At 39.6% G+C, this 26,221-nt stretch overlaps 1 protein-coding gene across 15 annotated transcripts in view; it reads right to left on the minus strand.

Moving 5' to 3' along the window:
* The window catches only part of GRIP1 (glutamate receptor interacting protein 1), a 309,227-nt gene that overhangs the window by 34,472 nt on the left and 248,534 nt on the right, over window positions 1–26,221 (minus strand). For 10 of the 15 annotated variants that reach the window (XM_036400176.2, XM_036400171.2, XM_036400177.2 and 7 more), the window contains 5 exons: window positions 14,238–14,385; window positions 12,472–12,641; window positions 7,013–7,168; window positions 1,941–2,127; window positions 448–593 (listed from right to left, as the gene is read on the minus strand). In XM_036400176.2, the coding sequence (XP_036256069.1) occupies window positions 448–593; window positions 1,941–2,127; window positions 7,013–7,168; window positions 12,472–12,641; window positions 14,238–14,385 (807 nt within the window). Of the gene's footprint in view, window positions 1–447; window positions 594–1,940; window positions 2,128–7,012; window positions 7,169–7,908; window positions 8,065–12,471; window positions 12,642–14,237; window positions 14,386–26,221 lie in introns of all 15 variants that reach the window. The other 5 variants (XM_036400173.2, XM_036400168.2, XM_036400179.2 and 2 more) reach the window with 4 other exon arrangements.

The following is a 26,221-nucleotide window of genomic DNA, read 5'->3' on the forward strand; positions in this document are numbered from 1 at the left end:
TCTTCTGGCCATTGATAATTAATTTTCTATTATTTTATTTAGAGATACTGTGAGTGAAACACCTCCAGAGTTTTTTTGTTTATCCACCCTTTTTAATACTTTTCTGTCTTGTGAAACATTTTCTTATTTGGCCTGTAGAGGATTTGTCTCTGTTTAGCAGAACATTTCTATCTCAGGCCAGAAAAATGTCTGGAAATAACTCAGAGGAGAGACAGTCACCAGATCTTACTACAGGACCTGTCATTTCTATTTGCTTTCCTAAATAGACTGCAGGGCTGTGTGAAATGAGAAAGCTGTACAAGAAACCACGTTTCAAATAAGTCACTTGAAAACTGAATGGTGTAGATGTGAGAAGAAAACCTCTACCTGAGATTCCTAACACTTGCAATGTACTTGGGATCTATTCCTTCATTTTTCTTGCAAGACAGAATAACAGGACATTCATACCTGCAACATCAAATTCTATTTCCAAAGTGACCTTGTTGGTGATAGAGGAGTCTCTGAGCAGTTGATTAGCCTCATCAAATGTGCTGTCTTCTGTTGGGACACCATTTATTGACACTATTCTGTCTCCTATTTGCAGCACCCCACACCTTGGTACAAAACAATACAAAACAATCATCAGATGTGCATGTTACCAGAACCAGCAGTATCACAGAATCACAGAATCATTTAGGTGGGGAAAATGCTTTAAGACCACTGAGCCCTACCATTAACCCAGCACTGAGAAGTCCACCCTTTCTGTGTTGATTTCCCATATTTACATGTCTTTTAAATACCACCAGGAATTGAGTCTGAACTTCTTCCCTGGGCAGTCTGTTCCAGTCCTTGACAACCTTTTTCACTGAAGAAATTTTTCCTAATATTCAATCTAAACCTACCCTGGCACAACTTGAGGCCATTTCCTCTTGTCCTGTTGTGCGTTATCTGGGAGAAGAGACCAATCCCCACCTGGCTACATCCTGTTCTCAGATAGTTGTGGGGAGCTATAAGGCTCCCCTGGAGCCTCCTTTCCTCCAGATTAAACACCCCCAGCTCCCTCAGCTGCTAGCCTTGTTAGAGTTGTTCTTCATCTCCTTCACTGGCTCCACTGCCCTTCTCTGCACCTCAATGTCTTTCATATAAAGAGGGGCCCAGAACTGAACACAGCACCTGTGGTGTGGCCTCACCAGAGCCAAGGACAGGGACATGATCACTGCCCTGGTTTGGCTGGCCACACAGTTTCTGATATGACCCACCTGATCAAACACCTTCAACCAGACCTTGAAGGATAATTATGGCATAGCAGCTCACCAAGCTACCTAGGCACAGAAGCTGCTGCCCCTTTGCACCACAACACTATCTAGCACTCCCAGTATGGGTTGTGTCCTCTAGGTGCTGGGACCCAGGAAGAGGGGTCTTCATGCTTCCATCCCACCCATGGACATCATCTGTGCCTCTGACCCTGGTCTGCAGGTGAAATGGCAGCTGGTGCTTGTCTGTGCAGCTGCTATCATTCTCATGACACGATTAAATACATATATAAGCATAAAAATATAATTGAAATAATTAGTAAGTCAAAATTCTGGTACTCCTCAAGATTTGATTCTGTACCAAAACTGAAAAGAGCTGGATACAGCTTCCCCCCTGGCAAGCTCAATTATCACTATTTTGACTTCACTGATTTTTCTGATTTTTTTCTTCTTTTTTGGTTTTGTTTTGCATGAATATAGCTTCCAGTCTCCTTCTGGAGGACTCTGTATGATCAGAACACCGGTGCTTGTCATTCTTTTATAGCTGACCAAGTGCACGAAACACCACTGTCAGAACAGAAAGTGTATTACTTGCCCCACTCCACTGAGCAAGGCCCTGCGATTTGTCACAAACTGAAAGAGAGCAAGAAGCCCAAAGCCCCGAGGAACGCCCATGGAATGCACTCAGCAGTCAGTTCTAGAGCTCACCTTTCCGCCGGACTGTCAGCCTCAATGTAGGAAATGAGAGGTGGAGAGGACAAGGTCTCAGTAGCAAACACGCTACCCTGGAGCTGTATCCCAAACCCCACTATGGGGTCAGCTGTCAGCACCACTTCTGTGGTTTCTGTGTGGACGACCTGCCCAGCCAAACCAACAGTGCTAGAGGCTAAAGACACTATAAAACAGAGCAGACCAGGAGGAAAGACATTCATATACAGCAGAAGTTTCATTGCTTTTTGAGAAAATTGTTCTTTACAATAAATCTAGTCAATGAAATGTCTCTTTAAAAGTCAATTTAGGCTAGAGTTTATAAATTATGTATAAACAGTTATGGCATATAAGATAATAGAAAACATCTGGTTGTATGCTGGAATGCAAAAAGATAATTCTTGTTCTGAGTAAAATAAATGTGTTTGATATCCCCACTCCAAAAATCTCAGGACATCCTTGAATTCTGTTTGCATTAGGATAAGCAGAACTTCAACAGGAACTAAGGCAATTGGAAGCACAAGCCCAGCTGTTATTCAGGCAGATTCCTCTTTTGAACATCTCACAGCCATTCACTGTAGCTAGCAACAAAGCACATGAATCAGGCTTGCTTGCAAGCAGTAAGGATGCCTTCTTCTTGTACATGTTTACCATAAGTCAGCAATTTGTCAGGCTAACTAGGTAATGTAAGGAAGTTGAACAAACCGCCCTGTTTTGCCAACCAGTGTATCTCACAATCAAGGGATTGTGAGAAAAAAGGTTCTGTGGGGTCTCTCAAAGCCACTGAGGGACCCTTCTATGAGAAACTCAGGCTTTACTCACACTTTTTCTGAAAGGCTGCAGTACAGATCAAGACAAAAACAACACTGAGATTCAATACAATTACCTGTAAAAGGAGGGACTGCACCTTTGCCTCCCTGACCTCTGTCTAAACGCCTATTGTATTATGGTTTGAATTCCCCCAGAGACAAACTATTGCCTTTCATGTCATACACATGTCTGCTAAGAATTAGGTAAAATTTCATAGATTACTTGAGGGATAGGTTACTTGTGCATTTTTTTTCTCTTAGATGTGGGGGAAAAAATGTTGACATTATAGACAGTATTAGCACAACTGTAAAAAGATGTCAGAGGTTATATAAGTATTTCCCCACACTATGGGGCTGCAAGCATTGGCCTTTTGCTCTATATACTGTTAGTATAAATCTGATTGATGTGGCACAGCTGGCAATGACAGATCTTTGCAAAATTTTCACTTGCCAAAAAGCTCACAATTTTCTGCTTTCTCCCAGCAAAGCCCCTTCCCACTCTAAAACTGTCTCTTCCAAATAACTGAATTCTTCCTCATATCTTGTTTTAACTTTTCTTTCTAAGAATTGTGCACCATTTCAGATACTCAATAGCTTCCTTCTTACTCTTTCTTTTATCTGCACTCAATAAGATATGCTTATACACAAAGACAAATACTAAAAATCTGTTCTTAGAAACTTCCATCAGCTTTAGCATTTACTGCATCTGAGAAATACGTTTCTCCAGCCCTCACTGCTGCAAAGGCTAAAATATAATGAAACCAAATAAATTAATATAATACCTAGGACACCTTCTAGAAACATCTTAATTTAGGGCAAAGGAAAGTTCAATTTTCCCTTTCTTAAAGGTCATATAACAATTACTTGTTAACTTCATCTCTATCTCCCATCGCTTACGCCTCTATTCCCTCCATGCAGCAGGTATCTAGTTGACTCTGTAACCTTCTTACTCTTTTTATAATGTCCTACTAAATATCTCATAAAATTTATTTCAACTTTTAGTTGAAATAAAGTAAAGACAGTAAAAGTTTTAATTCACATTGGGAAATTAAGTCACTATCTGTGGGATTTAAAACTCACTCTGATAAACATTTTGATGATGTCAACACTTAAGTATGATAATTAGGAACTCCTTCCACTCCAAAAGAAAAGGAAAGAGAAACAGGAACAAAAAAAAACCCCTCAGAGATGAAAATGATCCTTTCTTAATCAGGTAACAATAGCTATCTCCTAAGACTCTAAATGCCACAGGTACCCAAAATGTAAAATGTCACAGGTACCAAAACCCATGACTTAGAGCATGTTGGGGTTTGTAACTCAACAGTAACTGCAGCAAGAAACAGTGACATTTTTTGGCTCCTTGATGGATTAGAATTTTCAGGCCAGGAAGCAGCGCTGTTGATTTTAAAAGGGGACATGGATGTATTTGTATTTCCAGTGAACACTGCTTGCTATTGCTAGGGGTATATTCCAGCATACTTGTATAGCTCTCATCTAACTCTCAGCAACATTCCTGGGGGCTAGTTTGCTATATGCTCTGCAGTTATGTAAATCATGATCATAAATTTGAAGATGATGCACTTTTATGTCCACAGTTATACAAGAAGCAGAACAAGATGTGCTTCAAGTGCATCTGTGGATTATTATGCCTCCAGTCTCCCACTCTGACCTACAAGCAATTGAAAAATGTTTGCAATTCCTCCTGATAGCTGTTGAGAAAAGAGCACCTGCGCATGTCTAAAACCCTCTTGAACTTCTACCACATATGCAATCCTGGTAAAGTAAATTGGTATAAATTATGGCTCGTTTCCAACCACTAATAGGGACCTAATGCAAAATACTTCAGGATTTAAACTTTAATGAAATAATAATCTAAGTGTTTCCACAATGAATCCCACACCTTAAACAAACAATCAAACAAACAAAAGCAGAAGAAGAATAAAACCTGAAAACAAGTGGCAAAAAAAAGCTTGTGGCAGCAGGGCATGCCCTCAATTTTTACAGCCACATATTTAGAAGGATCTGCATGACTAATGCAATGATTGTTAAATCGTGACCATGTAAGTCTTTAACCCATCGTGCCATCACACTTCATCTTCATGAATTATGCTATGATCACATTATGTTGTGCAAATATTCTTAAATAATTGGCAATGTAAACTTTATAGCAACCTATGTATTTTTATTACCAAGTAACATTCTAAAAGATTTAATAAACTTTACCTTAATAAAACTCTCAAATGATCCAACTAGATTAAAGAAAAAAATCCCACTAAAAATTAAAGACTCTGCTACTCCTTTTCCATGAAAAGCACAGCAGTCAATCTACCTGGTTCTCATGAGTCTCCCACAAAGGGAGAGGTTTTCCAAGTCTTGTTGATCGATAGTGGAAAGATACAGGACTGGACATTCTCTATCCTGGTCCAGTGCAGGACATTCTGAGCAGTGTGGGTCTCTAAAGTTGGCTGTTATCGCTGTCACAAGTATGGGTATAAGTCTACTAACAGAGTAAGGAACTCTGCATGGGATGAGAAGCAAACTCACAAAAAGAGCCAACAAGTCTGGCTGGCCAGCCAATTCCTCCACAGCCAGTTCCAATTCAGGGCTGTTGATGTAGTCACAGGTTGTACTGAGGCACCGACCATTCAGTGATGGGGCCAGTTTCAGGTATTTTGTAATGCTCTGCATCGAGACCTCACAATGCAAATGGGTAATAAACTGCTGCACAACTAAGCCTTGTCCTAACTTCTCCTATCTAGAGATTTGTTTACTCATAGCAGCTTGTTATCCCCAGGGCCTTCTGACTTGAAAAATCTTTTAGGTGGGCTGCAGTACATATGTGACTGTTCCCCTAAATGCCACATCACTGGCCTTGTTTTGAGTCTTTCAAGGTAACACAGACAAGGCTTCCTTGAAGGAAAAATATCTGAAAAATTGAACAACACAAGTTACAGCTGTGTCCAAGATCCATAATAGGATTAGCTTTGAGGATTTCATCCTTTGTTGAACAGCTAAAACGTAGCACAACTGATGAACAATTTTTTGCATTGATTTTACCATTCAAATCAATTACTACTAGTGTAACACTACTACTGGTTCTCACGTGCAGAGGAGAAGGTGTAAGAGCTGGACCTCTACTGATACCACAGCATGACAGACACAGTATCCCCTCTTGACCCAAAAGAACCCAACCCATTAGAAGCTAACATGTCAGTAGATGAGCTGTGAAAAATGGCTGATCGGATTAAAAACAAAAAATGCACTTACAGGCAAATGTTATGCAAAAATATGTGCTTTACAGAAGAAATAACAAGCAAGCAACAAAAACTGCAAGAAAGCAAAACCTCAATTCCTCTCTAATGTGTTCTCATAATTCTGTAGTGATTGGCCTTGGAAGCTGCTGGATTGCTCTGTTTTTACTATGACCATGGGGAATCTTTAAAATACAGCAGCAGTGCTGTAATGTGCAGCAGCTCAGTTCTTTCAGAGTGGACTTCTGAGCATTGTTACCTAGAGCAAATGATTTACAGAGCAGTTCTCACCTCCCTGCTCTGGAGGAACTGAGTTGCTGTGGGTTGCACAAAGACAGACAAACCAAAAGAGAGGAGGCACTCTCATGGAGTCTGGGAAAAAATGCACTGACACAGCCACACTCTTTCCAGCCCAGTGAATGCTTAGCAATATGCAAAATGGAACAGCCTGAATAGATCTGTTCTGGCTTGGGAAATGACTGACTCATAGGCAATCCATGCTTTGAGTCCCAGAGAGTGGTCAAATGAGGCTACTCAGTCTTCACTGTAACGTGCTCTCCCTCACCAAAATAACTGTACAGGTCATGGTGTAGATGTAAACATTAGAACTACCTAGGAGGTGCCATGGCAAGCTCTGCCTTCCCTAATGTGGCAGCTGGTGAGCTTACCAGCAATCTGTTTTTGACTATTCCCTAATGAACATAGGAAGAGTTAAAAAAGGAATTTTAATATCACTTCAGTAATGGTATAACAAACTCTTCCAGCACTGTCTGAAAAAAATATTCCTTTATAAATTTCAGATGAGATAGTTATGCTTGACAGCATCTACTCATCTCATTTTAGCATTGGACAAATATTTTTACCCTTGTGTTTCCATATGTCTACCAGGAACTCTCTCTTCTGTCTAGAATATATGTGTTTAATTAAGGTACTGTGCTTTTTCTCTGCATCTTCCCCCTCCTCCACCCCTTCATTCACTGCACATTTTTGAGGAAATGCAGTTACCACCTACAGGAGCTTTTGAAGTCCTTCTTTTTCATCCTCCGCCTCATCATTGTCCCCCGTGGGCTGGTGGAGTAGAGGCTGCGAGGCAAGGTCCCCATGTTCAGGGAACTCAGGCTGTATGCACTCATGGAGGTAGGAGAGAAGGATGAAGACACCAGAGCTGCTGTAAGAAATCAAACACTTGGCATACAGCGCTCAGTCCTCACAGAAGAGCGCGGCACATGCCTGTAACTCATCAATGAATCAAACATTTTATGTATAGGCTGTGTATGACGCACAGGAATGCTTGGTGCACTTCCAACAACAAAGACATTTAAACCACACAGGTGACCCTAGGAAAAAGTAAAGCCAGCATTTCATGACAACACTTGCTGGAAGCTAACAAAGATAATGTAGACACAAAAGATATATTCATAGTATACAACTTACTTTAAGAAAACCATGTGAAATTAAACTTTTCAACACATATCCCCAGACTAATGCAAATAATGCAAATCAATATATCTAGATACACTGATTTTAGAAATGCCTTTTTGTAGTAGGTAATTTCTGACAAAGATTTGCAAGCAATGCTTTGCATTCAAAAATAATGCTTTGTATACACTTTTCCAATCCAATGGTCTACTCATACATAGAAGAAGAGCTGATTAATTCAGAATTTTCAAGCTTTACCTATCTACAAAGGCTGCTTTGTTATAGAGAAGAAAAGGTGTAAAATGTCAGAAATAACCTCGGCATGGCTATGAAAAAGTGTAGCATCCATAAAACTGAAAAGGTTTTAGAGCCTGAAATGGGAAAAGTATGAGTGAAAGAAGAAGGGAGGGAGGAGGAAGAAGAGAGAGGAGGAGGAGGAAGAAGAAGAAGAGAAGTGAGTATGTCAGCAGGAAAAGGTGTGAACATTACGAAGGCTTTTTTGAGGAGGCGCTTTCTGGAATTTCAAGGCTGTCATCCTGCAATGGTCAGGGTGGTAGGTGTTATAATGGTGGTAGGTGAGGAGGCTGCTCTGGCTGTTGGCACACGAATCCCAGGTAAGTTGCCTGTTGCTTCTTTCAACCTTCACTGCCCGCATGAAGGGATGATGGAAAATCAGAAAAAAAAAAGGACCAGAGAAGAGGTAAAAGTAACTGAATTGCACAAACAAAATAAAAAAAAAACCAAAACTATAAACCAGAAGTGAAAGAAAGAAAACAAATTGAAAATAAAATAAAATAAAATAAAATAAAATAAAATAAAATAAAATAAAATAAAATATAACAAATAACCTGGTCTTGTCTTTTTATCAGGGGGTTCTAACTTAAGAAGCAGAAATAATATTTTTTCTCAGAAAAGCATTTCTGATTTAGTTTTTTCTTTCTTTTTTATATTTGTTTCAAAAATTATGGTTACTGAATCGATTTTTAATCTCCTTCTGGCTACAGAGCTAAGATTGCAAACTTTCTCAGAAAATACTATGATACTACATATGACCACTAACTGAAGGCTAATAACTCTCTGCTTGCATTAATCTATTTTAAAAAGACCAACCAGATACCTTACATGGCACTGCCTAGAATGGAGATACTTCCCTGCTATTTCAATTTACTGTATTGACATTTTAATTTTGCCACAATCTATTGCTGGCATTATGCTATTCTGTGCAGTAAATGACTTCCCAATGCCAGAAGCAGGAAAACTATCCTGAAACCTGGTTAATAAAGAAAAGAGTTCTTATTGATTAGTTGGATTTGCAATTTTGTATTTTTGTTTTGTGGTTTTTGTGTTGGTTTTTTTTTAAACTTGATCTTCAAAACTTTAAAATGATCCTTCACTGGATTAAATTTGAGACTGTATTTGATTATTTAATTGCGGGTTCTATGTGCCGAAAGCGAAGACTGGTATTTACTAAGAGAATGGGAAGCATTTCAGTTGTCAAATCTTAAAGGAAAAGGATTGAAGTCTCCCTTGATTAAATATAATATATTCATCATTAAATTCAGCATGTCTGTATCCTTGCTGAACCATAAAGGCACAGTTCAAACTGGGAAGTATGCACTGAATTTTTCGTCTTAAAACACCAAGGGATTTGCCCATACTACAGAATCATGGAATGGTTTGGATTTGGTGGACCTTAAAGACCATCTTGTTCAAACCCTGCTACCATGGGAAGAGACACCTTTCACTAGACCAGGTGGCTCCGGGCCCCTTCCAACTTGGCCTTCAACACTTCCAGGGATGAGGCTGCCACAGCTTCTCTGGATAGCCTGTCCCAGCGCTTCACCACCCTCACAGTGAAGAATTTCTTCCTAATATCTAATCTAAACTGTTTCTAAATCTGTTTCTATAAAACATAGAGTTTGCTGTCTTTGTCCCATGAGCTATATTACCTGTGTCCCTCTGCTACCTGCTAAATGGCTAAAGCTAATGGCTAAAAGTCTGCTAAAATGGCTGCACACTTGTCTGTCCCCATGCTGGCCTTTAACAGGAGCCCAAAACCTTGAGCATTTAGGTTGGACCTACACCTTATGTTCATGTCTTATTCCATGAAATAAAACAAGGCGGGGGAAAGGGCAGCCACTACAGCAAGCCCTGTGCTCCGGCAGAAGGAAAGCTGTCCTTTGGTTTCACTTTGTATCACCTGAGCACTGATGTGCTAATTGCCTGGCTGTACTAGCCCTTCTGACTCAAGAGCGATGCCTATGTCTACAGGGTGGATCTATGGAGTGCACACCAGGGAAGGGACAGGGAAAGGGGAGCACAGGGGCTCACCATGTCCCTGCAGCCTGGTGGAGTGCTGGAGACCCTGCAGGCCCTGGAGCTGCCTGACCTGGCCCTGTGTCTTCAGTCAGATTGCCCTGGAGTTGCAATCCTCCATGAGAACACTGTGCCCCAGCATGTACTTGAATCAAAAGAATTATTTTTTTGCCCCAATATCAGGTATCAAAAGTAAGGTAGAGGTGCAATGCCAGCACCAGGCTGGATCTGTGCCCCTTGGGTTCCTCACCTGCTAGGACCACCACCCTCAGGAACTTTGGAAAATCTCATGTTAGCCAGAAAAGTCCTGGAAACACTAGAAGCAGTCTGATATGGCCTTATGTGTCTTAGAGACTTAGAATGTCTTCTCAGATGAAATCGTCTCTTCAATTACGTGCACAGACAGCAAGATTTCTTAACTTTAACTACAGTGAAAAAATTAAAATCTGATAAGAACGATGTGGCCAGGTGGATTTTCATTATTTTCAAGCTGCTGTGAGCCTTGTTTAATTAAAAAGACTGCTTCCAGCAGGAAATTATCTGGCAGTCCTTGAGATTTTTTCTTAATGTTTTATTTTCATGCCGAGAGTAGAGATAAAAATGTCCTACAAAGTGGGAAAGTACACAAATTCAGTTTGCTCAGCTTGTAGAAGGATAGTCCCAATTCAACAAAAGTTCTGTAAAAGAAAATCCTTTTGTGTGTAACCATAGTAATTTAGTGGTAATTTCAGCTTTTCCAGTACAGGGCTGTGTATAGTAAACATAAAACTAATGGGGCAGCAAGAGAAATGAATGTCAGCAGCAGAGTGTAAAGAAAAAAAAACATGAAGAAGAATCCTATATTTTTTAGAGCTCTTCACTTTATTTTAGGGCTAAAATTTCAGTTTATTTTATATACTGACTTTCCTGCCTGTTTTAAATTCCTAACATATTCCCACAAGACCAATAACTGAGCTCAGCAGGTACAGCCCTAATGACTCAGCTTATTCCAGACAAAGCAAAGGAGATTTTCACTCTCTGCAGCCTCTAGGTCATACCACACCTGATAAAAGGTTGTTTCTTAGAGGGAACTTACTTCCATAAAGCTTGTTACATCTTGAATTGGTCATGATATTGTGGTAGCACCACCTGATGTGGAGCTGAAACGGTCTGTAAACATCCTAGTTATTCTGCCTTACTGAAGAAAGCAACTTTATTATTTTAGGGATACTTTCCCCCAAAAGATGCTCTTATAGATCATCTTTGCTGATCACCTAAATATGATTTAGTAACAGACAATTCTTAACTCTGGCATAGCAAGAGCATTTCTTTTTCTAAGCATCTACACTGGTTACTAGACTATTAACAGCATCAATCTGTTATAAATGTTGGTTAACAAACCAACTACTTCAAGTAATACAATTATCTACACAAATCATTGGCCCCAGCATTTGTCTTCCCCCAAAAAACAGTCTTAAAATTCTTTAACCATCAGAAATTAATTGCATGACATCTTTGCTTCAAAAAAAGAGGAAGATTTGTTTGCAATGTACTGTCATAACTGAAAGGAATGGACATACACTGCAAATTTCGGCTCCAACTCATTCTGCTTGTGCAGTATCACTCTGCTCCTTCTGGCTCTAAGCAGCTTAAGTAGAAAAGGGCAAGAGCTGAGTACAGGGAGAACATGTAATTGCAAAGGTTACTTTTTTTCACCCTGGTCTAGGAGAAACGAATGTCTGCTCTGTCACTAGACCAGTATTCCCTACTCTGAGAAACTGTCTAGAACACCATTTATCAAGGGACAACCTGGAAGTTGCATGGATGTCCCAGAACACTGACCATCACTGACATTTCGAGACCTCAGAAATCTTGTCTTGGTCTAGAGGTGGCAGAAGCACAGTACCATAGGCTCAGAAAAATTAAGCCACTGGTTCATGCTGCAACACATGTACCTATTTTCTGTGTATTTGATAACCCTTGTTACTGTTTTGATGTCTATCAACATGTGCTATTTCAGACTGAATTTAAGGATTACTGTGAATTAGCCACTTTCTCCCAGTTAGTTAGAAGACAAGACAGGCAGCCTCCATCTTCAAATACTAAGACATTTTACAAACATTTGATTTGAGAATGGAAAGCCATTCTATTCAAGCATATTGGTATGAAATAAGAATCACAGTGAAAAGGTCTGCAATCCAGGAAACTGTTTCCAAACAGTTTTGATAAGCCTTGACAGTGAACCTGTGAAGCAATCTCAGAAGCACTTTAAAAGATGATGGCAATAAATAATAATGCCATTAACAAGAGAAAGTAAGGGAGGGATTTATGTATTTTAGGGGAGAACAGGTGTTACTAATTGACCACAACTATCAAATCAATATGCTGAAAATAAGTTGGCTGTGGTACTACTTCTCCACTCTAAATTTAAGAATCAATGTAGAGATTAATTTACTGAAGTATCTCGTAGCAGCCCCAACAATTACAACAGTAGAGTCAACAGGTGTCTTTATGTACATTTGCAAGTTTGTAGAGGTATTTCTTAGCAAAACATTTCCCTCTCTGGCCATTGGAATCTAGAGGGTTCATTAAGACCAAGAACACACAGAGCTGCTCAGAAACTGCAGAAGCATAACGTGGGGAGCTGAAACAACACTTACAGACAAAACTGCAGCGATAGCTTTGATCATTCAGCATGGGCAGGCAAAGCACAAGAAAGCAAGAGAAAGAGGTATTTGGTGCTACAGATTCTCTTACCATGCTCTGGGCCTTTCAGTGCTAGCCGTGTCTGGTGGTGGGGAAGGATCTCCAGTTTGACATTATCAGCTGCATTAGCCAAAAACTGCGTTGCTTCCGCCAGTGTACAGTACTCCATGCTGGTGCCATCAATGGACAGAATATGGTCTCCTACATGTAATGCACCACATCTATACAAAAGGGGAAAAACTTGGTATGATCAGGTATGCTATTTTCTTACACAATGAGTTTTTCTGCCTTCAAACTGGTCATGACAACTATGAACATGTTTTTTTTTTTTCGAGAGACATTTGTGTTTTGTAGGCACTGTCACTGGTCAGACTTTAACTCTATTAGTACAAACCTTAAAAACAATTCCGTTAATACAGTATATGCCAAGACATCACTCACAGAACTGCAAACTGCAATGGGGTAGCTGACTCTAAAATATATGTGAATGGCAGCAGGATAAAATGAGAAGAGCTTAAGGAGACTCGAATAACTTGGTCACATATCCCTCACACAAGCACCCAGTTCATCATTTTTTGAGTTATAATTCAAACATTTATTAGTACAAAAGCTGTAAATGATGATGAAATTATGCAGTAGTCAAACAAATAATGAAACCAGGGCTAGCATGGTGACTCTAGGAGTGGGGTGGGGAGGGGGCTATCTGCTAAATTTTGCTGCACTCAAGAGACTGGCTACTGGATGAGTTGAGAAATGCAAACACAGCAGTCAGCATCCCGACGTACCAGTCAAGTGGACAGCTCCTTTAATTGGTTACCCCCTGCGAAATGGGAAAAAACAGAGGGAGAAAATTAAAGCATCCTGCACCATTGAACTGGAGAACACCCCTGGATCAATGGCCGTCACTCTCAAAGTTTCTACTGTAGGGAAAAGCCCACAGAGGAGCTGTAGACTCACTGCTACAAGTGGGTGCTACCAAAAGCACCGTTGCCAAAGAGGAGTTACAAGGTAGGGTGACTGGGGACATGCAGGAGGAATTTGCTGCTGAAACGCAATATATAAAAAAAATTTAAATAGAGATATGAATATAGAAATATCTTGTATATGTATAAACACACACATACACACACACACACACGCCCCAGGAAAGATCCTACAACTTTGTTGCAGAGGATCAGACCACTGAGGAAAAATATCTAGCTATAATTTTAATGTTTTAAATGGTTTTATTTGAAGGTTTAAATGAAGCGGAAATATTACAGCAAAACAATTTAAAAATACAGAAGCCAGTCTTCCTTATATCTCACTTATATTCTAAAATATCAGTAGAAGAATCCAGACATAAGGAGTTCCATTTCACTGTGTCACAAGATTGAGTGATATATCCTAAAAGAACACTCCAAGGTTGCAAAGCCTCAAAATTTACTTCCCTTGACAGCTGTTCCATATGGTGGGCTTACTTCAAGAATTCCAGTGGGTTATGTTTCTTTTTTTTAAATCCTGATCTCTGTCACAGTGTTACATTTAACAGCCAGACTCCTGTGCTGCATAGTGCAAGCAGCCAGTGACGTGCTACACGGGGGCTGGCTTATGTCACCGAATACTACACGGATGAGCTAAAATAGATGGAAGCCTTAGACTCGGCACTCTGAAACAGCCAGCTGACAAAGTGCTAATTTTAAGACATGCAGCCTTGAGAGGACCTGGTTCAGTTGATTTTCTCAACAAAGGGAAGGGTTCCTTTAAAACCAGACGAAACAGAAATAGAAGTAAAATGGATGCATGGACCTGCAGTGTCAGTCCTCTGTCACACTCACCTGTCTGCAATACTTGCAGATTTGATTTTGTCTATGACAATGACCTGTTTGTTGCAGCACATCGAGGTAGATAGCGCGACCCCAAGAGCAGCACCAGGAGTTTTGGCAACTTCAACTAGCAGTGGCCCAGAAGCTGTTGCTACTGAATCTGTTAAAATTAGACAACAAAAGATCAGTATTATACCAGCATGGTACTTATGCCATTTTCATGTTTCCCCACATAAAATCTCCATGGCTATACTATTTCTCTGACCAGATAACATGCCACTTCAAGAAATACTGGAATAGCATAATTCAAGGAGTCAATAACCAGCTCTTGATGTTGAAAATGATAAAAGCAAGAGAAAGTTTGTGAATCCGGGATGTCTGAAAGTTTCAGAGTGTGTCAGAATCAGAGATGGACCAGATGAGGGAAACAGGGTGTGTTAGTGAATCATTCTCTAGAACAACTGAAGATAAACATTACCTGGAATTTAAACAGACATGCTGAAAAAACAGAATTAATTTAAAAAGTCGAAAATTATCTGAAAAAAATGAACCAGTGAATAGGTTAGAGAAGGAAGCGAAATTAATTTTCACAAAAGAAGATGAAGGTCTGTAGATAGCAGCTCTAATAATCAAATGAAGATAAAGAAAGGGTCTACAAGAAATCCTTCACAAAAGAAAGGACAAAATGGTGAAAGTGCAGGAGGCGTGACACCTATACACAGTAGAAGTTAAAGCAAAATATATGTGAGGAAGTTCAGAAGAGTCTTTTAGCATCATTCCACTGGATAAAATACTGTCTTACAACAGAACATAGATAGTAAGTGATCACCACTGAATAAAGAAAACAGGAAAATAAGTTGGAGCAACAGTCATGATCAATGACTGTGGTGAGAAACTACCCCAGAGAACAAGTGCTAGACACAACAGAGCAAAAAGACAGCAAGCTTCTTCCTAAATGCCAAAACAAAGCAGGCAGGGATCAGGGTGAAGTACATTCTGGAGACTGGCTGAAAACTCCTACTAACCAATACCCATTGATCAATAACTCAGTGCAGTAAGATACATTAAGAGAAGATGTCCTTTAAGGATATCAAAAGATTGAGACAAAGTGCTATCAGAAACCTTTGGAGGTGCTTACAGTCAGAGTAAGAAAAAACTGAATAAATTAAGACTTATGTTGGATCAAAGTTACCAAATGTCCTGTCAGCAAGCAGGAGAGATTGGTATTCACAACATACTGGAACCAGCTGTGAGGATACAAAGACAACAATCAATTTTGATGTGTCTCAGAAGACACTAAGATTGAAGCTGTAAAAGAGCTGCAGCTGGGCTTCCAAGTATGGAGGAGAGGACAGATATAAGATACTCCACTCAGTCTTAAATCTAAAAAATTAGTCAAAAAATGTAATACTGGCACAGAAGTGACAGTAAAACTGTATTAGGATACAAAACTGACAATCTATATAATAATAAAAGAAATTGAATGAGAGGGTGATGAACACTCAGTGAAGGTGCTCTTCCTCATTAGAGTGTAATGTAGGTAAACTGCATATAGAAATGGAAAAAAGGTTGGATGGAATAACATACAATACCAGAAAAGTGTCAGTTGATTATTATAGAACTCCTTTTTCCCTCACAACTTGAAATAATTTTTAGATTCCTGCTGGTTTTCTTTTTTTTTCAAGTTCAAAATCTGAGGGTTTGAAGGCAAGATTCAGCAATTTTGAAAGCGGTCATTAAATCTGAGTTAACAATTTCTGTACACAACTAGGGTTGAATTTTTAAAGGCTCAACCTTCACAGGCACTACAAAATAAGCTGTTCCACAAACTTGAACTGATGTTTAAATTCTGAGCTAAAAGAATAGAGTCCACCCAGAATAGAGCTCTGTCTGAAGCTTCAAGCACTAAGTACCTTTAGAGCTGGATGAACTGCCCTCAGCAGTCTTTATATTACTAACTAAAGTTAAAGTTACTAACTTACCTGTCTTTCTCTTACTAACTAAAGAAGGAGTTTATCATAATGAAATTCCTGTCTTAGATGACTTGGTTAAAGGTCTAAGTAAGGCAGGATTCATGCAGTGCCTTGCAAACAGCCAAATAAACACGTGCAGCAGAGCAGAATTTAAGTATTCCTTATTCCCATTCCTGCACTGAGAAGCAATTATTTTCATCTTGAACATTCCAGTGGTTTCTGGAGCTACACACAAGTTCCACATTTACAAATATATGGGAAGAAGACTCAAACAATGTTTGCCTTGACATAGGTTTTAACTCATATTGATCCAGAAAATGGCAAAGACCTACTTGCACAAGTTCTTTCTGCAATGGCTGCCTTGAGGAGAGGAAACTGAATGCAAATATCTGTTGAGAATGTGTAAATTTTTCAAGATGCTGGTCCTTTTTCCAGTTACTTGGGAAACTGCATAAGCACAAGCAGTTTATGCCTGAGTGTTATTTCCCAGGTGCCTGTTGAAATGCACTGGGACACAAACCAAGGCAGACAGGATGAATAAATAAGATAACTACATTAGAGGAACCAGAAGAGAAGAAATGGAGTGTGTCTAACAGTGGAAAAGAAGCACAAGGAAGAGAAAGAACGCAATAATCAAGCACACATTCTCTGACAGAGAAGAATTAGTTTTTCATGCTGAAGTAAAGCGTGGATATGAAAAATGAATCATACAGGTATAAATTATTCATGTGTGAAGATGTTCCAGTCATTAAGATATTTACACCATGACTGAAGCACTTACACACTATGTTGATTTATTGACTATGTAATTACATAAGATACTGATGAATACACTGATGAATATTTGTGTGAAAGGCACTCTAGATTTTTGATTTTGTTAATAATTTTTCTCATTTTAGAGTATTGCATCTCAATCACTACAAGGGGCTTGATTAAAACCTCCCATAGGAAGCAGCATTGCTTTCTGCATGCTAATACAGCTACATAGCAGCACACCTTTTTTATTTGACAGCTTAAATCACTGGAAACAAGGGGTTTTATTCTGGATATAATTTCATGATATGTAAATATACTATATTTAGTATAGTATAAATAGTATTTAGTATAATATTTAGAAATTTTTTTAAATAAAGTGAACAGTGTTATGAACCTCCTCTGCCTCAAAAGATACTCACAAATCATTTTGAAAATTGAAAAATGTATTTTTAACCTGATAAAGACATCACATTACATGTGTTTCTTTATGTCCTCAAAATGTATATATCTGTTAATCCTTACTGATCCCCATGGTATCTGAAATCCAGGTCAACAACTGGTGGGTGGTAGAGGACAAAAAACACTAGGATTCCCACAGTGGGGAAACCAAAAAGTGAGCTGCTTGTATTAGGCAGCAGAGGGTCTACATGTGAAACAGTACCTTCAACTGCCCTAGACAGGGAAAAGCTTCAGTCATAGCTTGTGATCAATAAAGACACTAATTCACAGGAAACCAAACCTTTTTAGTCTATGATGCTTTTCTTTTCCTTTCCAAAGCCTTCCTGTACTTAAAACTGGGAAGTACAGCTACTGAGCTTGCTCCTGTAGGGACACTGAGCTCTGCTGCTACTACCTGTGCTCTGCAGCTTCTCACTTCTCAACTGCAAGGTTTGGGCTGCTCTTTTATTTTCTCAAAGTCATGGCAAAACAAAGTACAAATAATTTTTTTGAGCAGCTTAAAAGATCTTGACACAGAGGAAGGATGTCAAAATAGATTTTGTCTCTAAAGAGCCAGCTGGACCAATTGAAACACACAGCTTCAGAAGACTGCTATTGACCTCTCTGGATGCTGCTGTACTTTATAGAAATGATGTGACAAACAAGTGGATATCTTACTATCTCACACTAATTTTCCAAGCTTCTTCCCTATTAGGTGTTCACAGACTAACCAGGTTTTCACCTTAAAACTGTGTAAAGCAGGTCCCTGTAGCCTTCTCTGTTGTGATTCTCTGACTGATAGTAGTCAAAAAAACTGGCAAGGTGCTGGTTCAGACCAGAAAAAATGCATAGGTCCTCAAACCTTGTAGTTCTTGCAATGCAAAGTTTTAACATTTTTGTAGCAGTACCTTCACAGATCGAAATGTGTCTCACTTATGTTAAAAACAGAAGACAGTATTTTACAGAAATAGTTTTTCTTGATTGCAGAAGTGTGCTCTTCTACTCCTCACACCTTTTTTGTTCCCTTTATACAAAATCTTTGCAGCCCACAGATAGCAAGTATGGTTGGACTTGCTGATTTTAGATGTCTTTTCCAACCATAAAGATTCTATGATTCTAAGCAAAGCAATCTCTCCCTCAGGTAGGAGTTCCATTTTCTCCATTCAGTTCTTGTCAGTACACCTGAAACTTTATGTTCTTTCTCCTTTTCTGTAATCCTAATTTTTATACGCAATGCCTGCATGCCTCATGTTCAGACTAGTGGATTAGAGATGCATATGTTAGTGAAGTTAAGGAAGATTGTTAAGAAGTGGAAAAAAACCTGAGATCTTTGACACTCTCGCCTTTAAGAGCAAAACATTGGAACACTTACATAAGTCATGATTGAAGAAATCAGTTTCAATCCCCCATTACTCCCAAATGCCTTAGACTATATTCTTGCTTTCCTCTGCTCTCTCTGTTCTTTTTCCAATTTACAAAAATCAATGAATCTTTTCCAGTACCTGCTCAGCAATCATGTATGTGACAGCTCTGATGTATAAGGGACAGCACTGACTGCTCCCCAAAGAAGCTGTGGAGTAAACTCTCATAGATGGACACTCAAAAATCCTTAAATGCAGAAACGCGCAAGCCTTTCCTTGAACTTGCTTTCTTTAACAAAACCCAATAGAATGTAGGGGAACTATGTGTGTGCATTTGTGTACACAAGCCAGTGTGAGTCCAGAAAGGGTCCAACACAAAACACTCCATCGCAGTGAAAGGTTGAGACATCCCAACAAGCTACTGTCAGCACTCAGCACACAAGGAGAAGGTACTTAAAAGCAGCAGTGATGAAACTGATGTGTAAAGCACAGAATAAGCAACCAAATCTGTGCCTTTATTTGGTATCTCAGTCTCAGTTGAGAATAACATACAAGGTTGGTTGCCCAGAGAAGCTGCAGAATGTTTTAAAGAAATCCAAGTGCTTGGCTTTTTCCCCTGTCTTACCTGGAAAAATAAAAAAAAAGTAGGAGAAACTCTTTTGTACATATGTACCTATTTAGTAGGTTACCCAGAGAAATAGTGGATGCCTCATCCTTGGCAGTGCTCAAGACCAGGTTGGATGGGGCTCTAAGCAACCTTGTCTAGGAAGGTGCCCCTGCCCATGGCACAGGGGGTAGAACTGGATGATCTTTAAGGTTCTTTCCAACCTAAATCATTCTATGATTGACAGAATAATCAATGGTGAGGAAAGCACAGCAGATGTGGTTGTGCCAGTCCAGAGTCAGTGTGCTAGGGATTAGCCTCCCTGTTTTCTGTGTTAAGAAACTAGACCTGAAACGTTAAAAGCTTTTTGCTCTTTGTAACAGAAATGGATCAAAATACCACACACTTACCGCCATGAGTTCTGAGTATTGGCCCCTGCTTAGGGAAGCTAGATTGCTGAAATGCAAAAATCAAAGCTGATACAAGTCTTACACAGCACTTGAAATCCACAGCTAGCTGTTCAAACTTGAGACCAGATAACCAACCCAAAGAACAGGCAGGATTTCTAACACACTTGATGAATTTAATTTCTAAGATGTGTGGTTTTAGCAGTGACGCTTTCCATATAGACCATTTTGCAAGGTCCTTTACAGTACTGCTCAGCTGACAGCAGAGCAACGTGAAAGCACTCAGGGACTCTGTGTGCATTCACATCCACTTTTCTTCATTCACCCACAGACTATTCATTACTGCCAGGCAGTATCTTAAACTACACTTAATGAATCTTGTCATTCTCTGTGTGGTTTTTGTATTCTTAAGGACTATTTCTTTTACATGAATACCAACCCAAGCCCCCCATTTTTCTGGTGTCCATTAAAACATTTTCTCCGTAAGACTGACACACTTAAAGTTGTCCCAACTCCTCACAGTTTGGTGCAAGATTGCATTCCTAGCTGTGTGAGGTTCATAGTCCTCTATCATACTCTGGCTCCCCTATGTCCCTTTTTATGATTTTCTGAGATTGCCATAGAGATAGGCAGTCAACTTGTCTGTCTGTCTTTCCCATGATCTCACGCAAAACAAGAGCTACAACTAGAAATGCGTGTGCAAGAGAGAGATCTGCTGCAAGTAGAGAAGCTTTTCTCTACTTTTCTCCTTCCTTTCTGCTTCAATTAACTTTTACCTTTCTTCTTTTATTTTACCAGGTTTCACCAAGTCACAGATAAAAAGAGCTGACAAAACCCCATTTTTGCCCCTGTTCTTCATCTACATCATAAAGCACTTAGGCTACTTTGCTACCATTTAAAATTCCTTTTGCAGGGGCATTTTCATTCACTCTTTTTTTTTTACATCAGTTGGATGACCAACCAAGTCTCTTACAGAGATCTGAGTGATGGTTATTTAAATGCTGATTTTTTTGGGCAGAGGTGAGGGCATGGGAGGTCACTTATTTATGCAATACACTTTCCTTGTACTGTAAAGATTATTTGATCTCTATTTTGCAAAGAAAGGATATAATTATGTATTTTTAAAGATGATCTAATCAAGAAATTGAGATTGGGATCATGGGTCAATGGTTTCAAGAGGGAATGTAGCAGCAAGGAAGAGAGGCAGGAATAAGACTTCTGCAGTGTTTAAAGGGCACTGGAACAACATTCAAGATGCCCTACAGCTGGGTAGCACCATTATCACTCATTCAGAGTAATATTATTTGATTCCTCATACGTTTGTGGCTAAAAGTCATAAATGTACCACACACAGAGTGTGATTCACGGTGCTGGCTTTGGTCCCCTGTTCTACTAATATTGCATAATGTTTGCACCCTGGCTTTGTTCATGCTTCATTTAGCAGAGTAACCTTTTACTCATCGCAGATCTTATGGGCAAAATAAAATAAAATCAATGACAGCTAGCAAGCTCTAGAAGGGATTTCTGGAAAGCTAAGAAAGCTGTGCTACTGTTGGGAGTAGGTCCAGTGGAGGGCCATAAAGCTGCTCAGAGCGCTGGAGCACCTTTCCTGTGAGGATGGGCTGAGAGAGCTGGGGAAGAGAAGGCTCTGGGAAGACCTCATTGCTGCCTTTCAGTACTTGAAGGAATCTTTTAAAAAAGATGGAGAGTGACCTCTTACATGGGTAGATAGTGATAGAACAAGGTGGAACAGTTTTAAACTGAAAGAGGGGAGATTTAGTTTAGCTGTTAGGAGGAAACTCTTTACCAGAAGGTGGTAAAGCACAGGTACAGGTTGCCTAGAGAAGCTGTGAATGCCCCATTCCTGAGGGCATTCAAGGCCAGGTTTGACTGGGCCCTAGGCAACATGATCTAGTGGGTGGCATCCCTGCCTGTGGCAGAGGGGCTGGAACTAGATGATATTTAAGGTCTCTTCCAACCCAAACTATTCCATGATTCTATAAAACAGACTAAGCTGACAACGTATTACGAGTAATATTTGTAGAGAAAGAATAGCAGTTTTTAATAATAGAACCACTATTTAAAAATTAAATATTGTTCTTGTTCGAAGTGTCAGTCTCCCAAGACAAACTTACAATCTATCATACAATATATGTGCTCCTTGCATTCCCTTGATTTTGGGGTATTGTGTGTTACAGGCAGGCTGTAGAATGAGCAATAGCTGTTATAATTTTACCTGAACTAGAACTAGAGAGGCAAAAACAGTAGCAAAAATAGATAAATAAAATAGTGTATTTTCCATTATTGCAAGCAACAGGGCAGCACTGGAACTGCTGGTCTACTGAAAGAAAGATCACAGAGTTCACAGGAAAAAACCCCATTAATTGCTGCTAAGGAAAAAGGCCACCAATGGCATTTTATACTCTCTCACCTTTAGAATAACCAAATTTCAAAAATGATAAATATGAATAATTGCAAGAGGATGCCAGCAGAATGAGTGATAGCAAAATCAGAGAGACCTCTCAACCTCAGAATGGAAAATGGAGACGTTATTCTCTAAACAAATGTGCCACCTATTATCCTCTCTATCCACAAGCAATTTAATATTCTTGTCAACTGACTGGCACAGTCTTTCAATTTTCCTCTTGTTGCCTAATTCCTGCAGCTCATTTATATGCTTCTAATTTAGCCAAGTTCTTCAAATCAAAAGCTTAGGAGCTGCTTTTACCAATTTCATACTTTGCAACCTTAGCCCCACCATCATTCTCAGCTAAGAAATATCACTAACTAGTTGAAGAACCATCTCTGCCTTCAAAATGCTCCCAGACTGTGGATGTGGATATGTTCAAAATCAGTTTGGGACTTTCTCAGACTTTCTCTCATGTTCAGACCATAAAACCTGCCTAAACAACTTCAGCTCAAAATACTTTCCCCAATTTCATACTAACTTCCTCATACTAACTGTTACAAGCTCACACTTTTACTAGGCCTCTTCCCTGCTCAGAAGCTGTATAAAATCCCAATCTCTTAATTTACCTCTCTTTTTCTTTACATGTGTCTTGTTAATCTAAAACGCAATCTGTCTATTGCACAATTTACAACACAAAAGCAACTTGGTAGCTGATGCCTGTACAGAGAATCCAGGATCTGCCTCTTTGAGGATAGTCTGAGTTTATTACTGTAAATAAGCACAGGCACTAAAACCTTCTGCCTTTGTTATCTTGAGAAAGAATGCCACACAGAAAATTCACATGGCAGTTAAAGAACTATTAGGAACTCAAAATCTCTATCCCTGATGCCAGCACATGGTTTCAGAATTTGGGAGCTTACAAGTACACCTTTATGGTTAGTTTGGCAACCTGAGCCTCAAATAGCACCTTTCCATTGAAGGATGGCTCCTGAAAACTGCCCTGAAACACTATATAGCATTAGATTGATTATGAAATGTTTGCAGAAATCAGCAGCAATGGAATTCTTCCTGCATTTCATTCCAGGAATGGAACTTATAAATAATTATTTTCAAAAAACATCTTCCAAAATGAGACAGACACCAAAAACGTGCAAATAATAAGTCCTCTGCTGAGGCCCTGCAATACAAAACACTAATTAGCACAGATGCTCTCAAAGAACCATTGAGTCACAGAATGGTTTGAGTTGGGAGGGACCTTAAAAACCATTTAGTCCCAATCCCCTTCCATAAAGCAGGGTCACCCTCCACTAGACCAAGTTACTGAAAGTCCAATCCAACCTGGTCTTGCACACTTTCAGTTATGGAATATCCAAAACTTCTCAGGGCCTGATAGACAGATACATATGTCCAAAAGAACTTCCTGTACTTATTTTCTCCTCCAAGTACGACAGAAAATAAAATGCACAAGAACTTTGGTATCTTCAAAACTCTTGCACGATTGTCTGTCTAATCACAACAAATAGAACAAATAAGGGCAACACAATCTGCACCTCAGCCTGCAAACTAAGATACAGCTGGTGTGCTGAATTTTACGTCAGCCAACCTTGAAAGCATATCCATAAGTACACACTATAGATAATATAAAGAGCTGTAGTACCCATCAATTATGCCTATTTGACACAATTCCCCTAAGTTCCATCTACAGGAACACTAATAATTAGAATGGGATTGGATTCTCTTCAAAAGCTTACAGAGCACAAAGCCCCTCACTCTGTCACTTCATAGATGGAAACGAGCACTGTGAAGAACCAGCACCCAACCTTTGCATTGAGCTGACAGTGCTCATCTATCCAAGTCTCCATCAGACAGGACATCTCAGATAGTGCCAAAAACTTCAGAGCAAAGGTGTGCCATGGCTACTTTGGACACCTGGATAAGTCAATGCTGTGTTAGTGAGAACCTCAGCTGCCCCTGTCTCTCTGCCATGGCGGTGGGAGCTGAAGCCCTGGAAGCAGCAGAGCCACATAAGCAAGATGCTGAGGCTGTGACAGCCACTCCTGCTTGTCAACAGGATGACTGAGCCAAGTACAGCCCCATTCCCATATGGCTGACCTGCCTGGTGTATGAGAGCTGCACGACTGGACCTTGCTCAGGGCTCCTGTGTACTGAAACATACCAACTTATACATTCACGGCTACTTACTATTTACATGTGTTAGTGACCTCTGAACACAAGATAATTGCAGTCTCTGCCTTAGAAAGCTGACCTTGGGTGTGCTTCTGCTAACATTGACATCAGCTGATTTGGTTTGGTTGAACAGGCAGGACCTTAAGACTAGTCTAAAACTCCTCTGCAAAGCCTATCAGGTAACTATGAACCAGAAGAAAAGAAAAATTAAACTGCACCGTGCTGTACATAACAGAAAATATTAATTTCTAATCCTTCAAATATGTACTATTGCTACCACTTTTTTACCTGAAACTTTGGTCTCTTAAATAATCTGTGCTCTAGTACAGATTAAATTTAAAATAATTACTGCATTGGCACAGAAACATTATAAAAGGCTATCATGCAGAAAGTTGAGGCTGAGATCTGACCTGGAGGTTTTTGCACTAAGGACAAGAGAGTTTTTCTGCTCTCAGGGGTTGTACAAACTTTGGTATGTTTGAGTCAGACAAAAATGAGTCAGTAAACAAGTTTATGTACTGCTCTCTCTTTCTGCTTGGTACTGCCTCAGCAGCAGTTCAGCAAAAACATTTCAAAGAAACAGAGAAAGTAGTTTAGGTAAATTGCCCTTAAGTCCAACACAGAAACCATGGTCCTAAACATAAACTCTTTCAAACCTCATTGCAAAAATAATCTAGAATTGCTTATATATTTCCAGCCTTTCCCTTCCCAGTACTTGTTCCAAAGAATATAGGAAGAGTACTACTGGGAGCATTCACGCATTTAAAGTAAAAGAAAGCTTCTATATCCCCTGTTCTCTGCAGCATACATTTCCAGCAAAACCAACTCCCCATATTTCTGCTCCCAAAATCCCAGCTAAGCAATAACCTCTAGAAACTCAAGTGGCCCATAACTGTTATAGCCATACAATGAGAAGGGCACTCTATCATCTGCTATCTCAGCAGACAGCCTGCCAGCTTGCTGCCAGGGTCACCTTTGGCAAGGTTCCCATGTGGCTCCTCCTCTGCTGCAGGACAAGACATTTACCTCCTGCCAGAGCAGCTCCTGCTGCCAGGCTCCGAGGGGCTCCAGGTCCTCTCATGCAAGTCTGGGGACTTGTTTCTTTTTGAAGATGTTCTATTGCTCAAAATTTATAATTAAGCAATTACTGTATTTATGTAAAGGAGAAACTGTGAAAAGCTTTTTTAATCTGTGTTTCTTTTCAGTCCGTTTCTTTGGTTTTGGTTGTTATTTTTCTTTTACCAGTGAAATCCACCCAAATTTACCTAAGGTCTTTGTAAAGACCTTGAAAAATTAGAGGTCACAGTGTTCAGAAAAAGGCTATTCCAAACAACACTGCTGAGCTGACCATAACAGAAAAACTGTGCTTATGCAAGGTGTAAAAAAACCCAAATGAGAAGTTGATTAAAATCTGCAGAATATCAGTATAAATCATCATAAAAATACACATATACCAATAAAGATCAGAAGCATCTGTTTACAAACAGAATGACATTAAAAGGAAAATATTACAGTCACCATGTGGGCACAAAGCACTTCAAACCTAATGATCCCCAGAATGAATATTGCCTGGATGTACTTATTTTTACCTTCCCTCTTTAATTAAATAAGCACATATACTTCCTTCTTCAAGATCCTCATATGGAAGGTAGACAGTGAATATTTAATGAGTAGGAACACTTCTCCCCTTTTTTCCAAGCTCATGCCTTAATTACTAAACAGTATTCTCAATCTTCTCTGAGCATATGCGGTGGGGGAGAGCCGTTGTATGCTGCAGCCTCTGAGTATTCCCTACAACACATGTTTATTAATGATTTTCTCTTATAACCACACTTTAGAGCAAAATCATGGTGCTTTTCC

The sequence above is a fragment of the Molothrus ater genome, chromosome 5 (genome assembly GCF_012460135.2).
Source record: "Molothrus ater isolate BHLD 08-10-18 breed brown headed cowbird chromosome 5, BPBGC_Mater_1.1, whole genome shotgun sequence".
Lineage (NCBI taxonomy): Eukaryota > Metazoa > Chordata > Aves > Passeriformes > Icteridae > Molothrus > Molothrus ater.